The following is a 7,114-nucleotide window of genomic DNA, read 5'->3' as shown; positions in this document are numbered from 1 at the left end:
CCACCTCCTCGCGCCCCGCGGCTGCCGCGCCCTCCACGCGGCCGCAGCTCCCCGCCCGCGGCCGCCGCGCCCTCGGCCGCCCGCCGCGGCTCCCGCCCGCTCCCGCCGCCCGAGCCCTCCGCCGGCCGGCCGCCCGCCAGGCCGCCGCCGCGCGAGCGCGCGCCGCGCAGGCACGGGCGTGCGCGCCCCCGGCAGGCGCGCCCCCGCGCCGAGCGCCGGAAGCCGCCGGGCCGGCCGCGCGCGCCGCCCCCGCCCCGCGCGCGCGCACTGAGGCGCCGCCGCCGCCGCCGCCGCCGCCGCTGCTCCGGCTGCTGCAGGAGGCGGCGCTGCTGGCGGCCGCGCTCGCTCCAGTCGGCGAGCGGAGCCGCGAGCGAGCGTGTGCGTGTGTGTGTGTGTTTTAAAGATGGCCGGAGCGGCGGCGGCGGTGGCCGCGGGCGCCGCAGCGGGCGCCGCCGCGGCAGCCGTGTCGGTGGCGGCCCCGGGCCGGGCCTCGGCGCCCCCGCCGCCCCCGCCGGTGTACTGCGTGTGCCGGCAGCCGTACGACGTGAGCCGCTTCATGATCGAGTGCGACGTCTGCAAGGACTGGTTCCACGGCAGGTGAGCAGCCCGCCGGCGGCGGCCGCCCGGCCGGGGGCCCCGAGCCGCGCGAACAAAGGGGCGGCGGCGAAGTTGGCCGGCCCGCCGCGGCCCCGCCGCCGCCCCCCGGCCCCGGCCGCCGCGCCCCCTCGGCGCCCGCCGCCAACTTCCCCGGCGGCGGCGGGGCCGCGGCAACAGTTAGCGCTCGGGACCCGGCGGGCGGGGAGGCGCCGCAAACTTTGCGGAGCGCGCGGCCCGGCCCCGCAAGTTTGGGGCGGGCGCGCCCTCCCGGCCGCGGTTGACGTTTGCGAGCGGCCGCCCCGCCGCCAGGCCGCCGGCTCGTGTGTTTTGTAATCAAAGTGTGAGGCTAATGAAGGGCGGCGCCACGGCCTCTTGACTCCGGCGTGGGAGGGATCCGCCGGCATTAAACAAAGAAACTAGTTGGGGTTGGGCTCCCCAAGTCCTTATTTGGGGGTTGCAGCGAAGCCCGCGGGCACCTTTCGGGGAAGCCGGCTTCCCGAGCCCCGGCGGGGTCGGCTCTCGGCGAGAGCACGCTCGCGAGTGAGAGCTGTTAGGGTGACTGTGATTGTAGGAAGTGTCCTTTGATTGACAGCAGGACATTTAAATACGGCCTCCGCTCCCCCCTCCCCAATTTTACAGAAACACTGCGCGACCAGGCCAGATGTCTCAGTCTCCCTCTACCGGTCCTGGGAGAGAAAACACGCAGATGAAGGGCTCTTCTCCGCGTTTTCACTTCTAAGTGAAACTAGGTAGAGTTTCACTTAATTTAGAAGTACAGTCGTTTGAATCAGTTTTTAAGTTAGAGGAGTCCGACAACAAAAAAACAAGACACAGATGATCGCTTTAACAGGTCGGCATGCTCGTGTTGCATAAGAGTCATCTCGAACGGACCGATAAGCGGCCGAGGAATATTATTCCTTGTCATTTGTAATTAAGAATAGACTATCCACACACTATCCACAAGTCTAAACTGAATTTGGATTATATGTAAAAGTGAAATATAATAGGTGTCACGGCTCACGCCTGTAATTCCACTACTTGGAAAGTTGAGACCCGAGGATCACAGGTTTCAGAGCAGCCGCGGCAACTTGGCCAGACTCTCAGCAATCTAGTGAGACCCTGTTTAAACAAATAAATACAAATAAAAAAGGGACTGGTGGTATAGCTCAAAGGCAGAATGCCCTGAGTTCAAATCCCAGTGCCACACACACAACATAAGTGTTATTTGAAGATATCACATCTTTCCAGTCCTATTTCAAGTACATTTTACACCCTGTTTTTGTAACAGTCTAAGCAGCCAGAATAAAAGTTGTCCAATAATTTTAGTTCTGTATAAAATAAGAATAAAAATTCATGGTAATTGTGTTATGAAAACGGGGCGTTTTAAGCTGCCGAAGGAACTTGCCTCATTGTGTAATATAGAGATAGGTCAATACATTTTAGTATAGGATTTTTTCTGTCTTAATTTAGATAATTTCATACGGTAGCCATGGAAAGCCTCAGGTAATTTCTGAAGAATTCTGTTATACTTTTATGTGCATATTTATAACTAAGAGTAGTTGAAAAGGAAATAGGGCATATATGAAAGAGGCAGAGAGAGACCAAAACATATTCTCTTCTTTGTCATATAAATGTGTATAATTTATATTTATGGAAGTGATTCTAAAATAGGTTTCTGAGATTTTAATGTGGTTCAGATGTTAAAAGCCAGAAAGTTCAGTGATATTTCTTTACCCTACAAAAGCAATATCTTTTTAGTAAGTTCAATTCTTAATGAAGTATTGGCAATTCAAGGTCTTTGCTTTTCCTGTGACTAATATTTACTCATGGTAAAATACTTACTGTACCATGAAATGAGTGATTATTTTTTGAACACAGAAAACTGTTCCTTATATATTAACTATTAAGCAAATATCATTTGCTTCTATGAGAATTGGCCTCTAAAGGACCAAGGTGTATCTTTAATTCTCACACTCAGATTTCTTGTGGTTGCCAGAAATGGTTCATCAGCTGAGAAGAGGTTGAATATAGAGAATTACCTCTACCTGGATAATTCATCTCTCCCCCCCCTCCCTCTCCCTCCCACCGTCCCTCCTTTCATTCATTCATTCATTCATTCATTCATTCTTTCTTTCTTTCTTTTGTACTACTGGGGATTGAACCCAGGAGCATTCTACCCCAAAACTATACCCCCCAGCCCTATTTTTTTCCCTTTATTTTGAAATGGGGGTCTCACTAAGTTGTGGAGGGCTTCACTAAGTAGCTTAGGCTGGCCTTGAACTTGCGATCCTCCTGTCTCAGCCTCCCAAGTACTGAGATTATAAGCATGTGCCACCATACCTGGCTTACCTGGATAATTTCTTGATAATTTTATTTCTTCAAGTCGAATAGCATTTTAAATTTTGGGGGTCTGTGAATGTTGGAATAAATGTAAGTTTACTTTGCCTAGAGGTTCTGATATCTGGCAATCTGATAAGTTAGTTGTCCTAGTTTCTCCCAACAGGGAAAAGAGAGTCCATCCTCGATGCCTTTCAGTTAGGCTGCAAGGGGAAGGGAACAGCTTCCTCCTCTGGCTGTTCAACTTTGGCCGCATCCTTGGCGTTCAGGAATTCCCATCCCTTGGTCCAGCTAAGCCTTTTTTGCAAGGGAGCAAAAAAAGAGCACTTACAGGCGGGGTGTGACGTATAATTGATACCCTAGGGGCAAGTGAGCCCAGGAATTAATAAGATTTTCCTGGGAAAGTTCCTGCCACCCCATCGGTGGAATTCTTCCTGTCTCTGAATCCTGAGTGGAAGAAGAACAATGGAGGTCCTTCCTGATGGTGTAGCCTGGAGCCACCACTTTCCAGAAGCACTTTGATTCCACCTCATGACAAACTGCATCACTGCCCTAATTCAGTTATCTTAGATTGTCAGTTGTAACCCCATTAGGATCAAACATATTTGTTTATTACTCTTTTAAATCACATTCTTTTTATTTATAAGCGTAGTATAGGAAAGTATAAATTTTATACACATACACCTGTGGGCACGTGTGCATGTGAAGGTAGTGTGTCTTCCAGAGGTAACCACTGTTTTACATTTGAGGTATGTCTTTGTGTATATCCTCTCTTATCCTCCTAGTAATAAGGATTGAACCCAGGGGCACTTTACCACTGAGGTATGTCCCTAGCCCTTTTTTATTTTGAAACAGTCTTACTAAGTTCCTGAGGCATCTCAAAGGTGATATCTTCCTCCTTCAGCCTTCTAAGTAGCTGGGATTACAGGAGTGTGCCACCATGCCTAGTGTGTGTGTGTGTGTGTGTGTGTGTGTGTGTGTGTGTGTATTTTTTTTTTTTTCAGTACTGAGGATGGAACCCAGGGGCATTCTACCTCTGAGTTACATCTCCAGCCCAATTTTTTTTATTCTTTTCTTTGAAACAGGGTCTCATTAAGTTGCAGAAGGCATCACTAAGTAGCTGAGGCTGTCCGTGAACAACGATCCTCCTGTCTCAGCCTCTCAAATACTGGCTTATTTGTATAACTTTAAAAAAAAAAACAAATTGGAAGTTGTTTTATGGATTCTACTGCTATCTTCTTCCGTTAAGGTGTACTTTCCCTCATACCTGTTTTTTTAAATTTTTGGATACTGGAGATTGAACCTGGGGGTGTTCTACCTCTGAGTTACACTGCCAGCTGTTTTTATTTGAAACAGGGTCTTGCTCCATTGATGAGGCTGAGGCTGGCCTTGAGCCTGTGATCCTCCAAGGTCTTCTTAATAGTTATACCACCATACCCACTCTTTTTTGTGGTACTGGGGATTGAACCCAGGAACTTTTTGCCTCCAGTTGGTGTGTGCATGCATGCGCCCCCCCCCATGTGTGTGTATTAGGGATGGAACCCAGGAGTATTCTACCTCTAAGTTGCACCCCAGCCCTAGTTGTTGTTGTTGTTGTTGTTGTTGTTGTTGTTTAGGTGGTACTGGGGGAGGAAGCCAGGGGCTTCCTACCTCTGGGCTATATTCCCAGACCTATTTTATATTTTATTTGGAAACAGGGCCTCAGTAAGTTGCTGAGAGCCTCAATAAGTGGCTGAGGCTGGCTTCGAACCTGTGCGATCCTCCTGTCTCAGCCTCCCAAGCACTTAGATTACAAGCATGCGCCACCACGCTTTACTCTTTATTGTTTATCTTGAAAGAGGTTTCACTAAGTTGTGGAGGGCCTTGCCAAGTAGCTGAGGCTGTTGACGAAAGCGCGATCCTCCTGTCTCAGCCTCCCAGGTATTGGGATTACAGTCATGCACTACCGTGTCCACTTCTTTGATGTTCTTTGAAAACATTTTTAGTTGCTGCATAATGTTTAATTCTGGGCAGGTACAATGCATTTGAAAATCACTTCCTTTTTGTTATTTATTTTGTTTACTACTACTACTTGTATTTATAAGGATATACTTTTTGTTAATTTTTGATGGTGCTGGGGATTGAACCAGGGGCATGCTACCTCTTCTACCTCTGAGCTACCCTCCAGCCCTATTGTATTTTTGTATTTGGGCACAGGATCTTTTTAGGTTGCTGAGCATTTTACTAAGTTGCTGAAGCTGGTTTTAGATCTGCAATTCTATTTTAGCCTCCCAGGTACTGAGATTACAGGTGTGCGCCACCACATCTGGCTGATTGATGTCTTTGGTGGTCCTGGGGTTCCTGGAAGCCCTTCTACCTCCGGGCTATACTCCCAGACCTATTTTTACATTTTTATTTGGAAACAGGGTCTCTTAAGCCAGCGCGCGCGGTTGGCTTCGAACCTTAGCTATCCTCCTGTCTCTGCCTCCCAAGTGCGGGGATTACAAGCGTGCGCCACCACGCCCGGCTAATTGATGTCTTTTTAACACATTATTGTGAGCATCTCTAATTATTTCCTTAAAATAAACCAAATAGTTAATACATGTTAAATACTTAGAAGATAACCTGGCATATTTTCTTTGAACTAGAATTTTTGGTCAGAAGGTTTAATTTAGACTTCTTGTGCCTATTACCAGATTGTCCTCCAGAAAGGTTATTCCAATTTATATTTTCACCAGCAGTGCCCAATTTTTAGTTTCCTGCACCCTTATAAGTCTAAAGTGTTGTTACTCCTCCCTTCAAATCAAGCAAACAAACAAACAAAATCTTTGCCAGTCTGTAGATAAGTGAGTGTTCTCACCAAATGACATACCTAGAACTGCTCATAGTAATTCTATAGTAGATGCTATTTAGGTTGTTTCTAAATAGCATCATATGGTAGATTAGGTAAATAATAGTATATTTATAAAGTGGAATACTACTTAGCAAGAAAAAAGAATGTGCTCACTATTGCTGCGGGTACCGGCATAAGTGAATGTCACAGATGTAAAGTTGAACACAAGAAGCCGGACACAAAAGAGTATACTGTTTGATTCTATTTGTATGAAGCTCCAGTACAGGCAGAATTTGGGATAGAAGCTAGAAGAGTATTGGCTAAGAGGGAGCTTCTGAGGTGCAGGAAATGTTCTTCTCCTTTGGTACTGGTTACATGAATATGTCCATATCTGAAAGTTCACTGAGTGGTATGTGCACTGAAGATTTATTTATTTTTTTATTTTTGCGGTATGGATGGAACCCAGGGACATTCTACCTCCAGGCCTATTTTTTTTATTCTTTATTTTGAAACAGGGTCTCACTGAGTTGCAAGAGCCTAAGTAGCTGAGGCTGTCCGCGATCTGCAAGCCTCCTGTCTCAGCCTCCCACATGCTGGGATTACAAGCGTGTGCCACTGTGCCGGGTTTGCACTGTGGATTTAAAATAAGAAAGTTTAATGTTCGAAGTGTACTTAATAAAATTAAAATTGGCCAGTTTGGTAGGTGGTGTATAGTATTTATAATTTTGTTTCTTGTCCCTGACTTGAGTGGAATAGTCCCTTGTTTCCTCAGTATGTGTGATGTTGACTTCGGCCTCCTTGGTGACCTACCAGGCTCTATCTCGGTGGTAGGGATATATCAACAACCAGAGCAGAGTTCTTACTGGGAACATCGCGTAGCGGGAAAGAGAGGAACAAGTACATAAGATGTGTAAGTGATGAGTGGTAGAAAGATTGAATCAGGAAAAGAAGGGGACGGGGAGGTAGCAGTGTTGCCTCTCCTGGTGTGATACGGAAAGCTGGAGACATTTGAGCTCAGGGATGTCTGTGGAATGTCAGGCCAAAGGAAAAAGAAGTTCAGCATCCCGAGGGTGGTCAGGCTTTTTTTTTTTTTTTTTTTTTTTTTTTTGGAAGAACAGGAACATCACGTGGAGGGAAGTAGGGCAGATCACTGTTGGGTCTTGTAGGCCAGGGCTAATATTTTGGATTTTACCCTTGAGTAAATAGTTTGCTTTGAGCACAAGAGTCAACTAGTTGACATAACACTGAGCAGGATGGTTGCGGTCCGGAGCAGAGCTCAGCGGTAGAGTGCTTGCCTGGCCTGTGCCGCAGGATTGTTCTGGCCGCCACCTGGAGGGGAGATTGGGAGGAGGCAAAGGAGAGGCCAAG

At 47.7% G+C, this 7,114-nt stretch overlaps 1 protein-coding gene across 1 annotated transcript in view; it reads left to right on the top strand.

Moving 5' to 3' along the window:
- Positions 1 to 403: 403 nt before the first annotated feature.
- Positions 404 to 7,114, top strand: part of KDM7A (lysine demethylase 7A) — a gene marked incomplete at both ends in the record, with an annotated part of 80,194 nt that continues 73,483 nt past the window's right edge. Inside the window, one exon of the mRNA XM_080701565.1 lies at positions 404 to 597. Coding sequence (XP_080557691.1) covers positions 404 to 597 — 194 coding nt within the window. The remainder of the gene's footprint in view (positions 598 to 7,114) is intronic.

Source organism: Muscardinus avellanarius, assembly GCF_963383645.1.
Source record: "Muscardinus avellanarius genome assembly, chromosome: 9".
Lineage (NCBI taxonomy): Eukaryota > Metazoa > Chordata > Mammalia > Rodentia > Gliridae > Muscardinus > Muscardinus avellanarius.
This window is presented reverse-complemented; position numbering and strand designations above follow the sequence as displayed.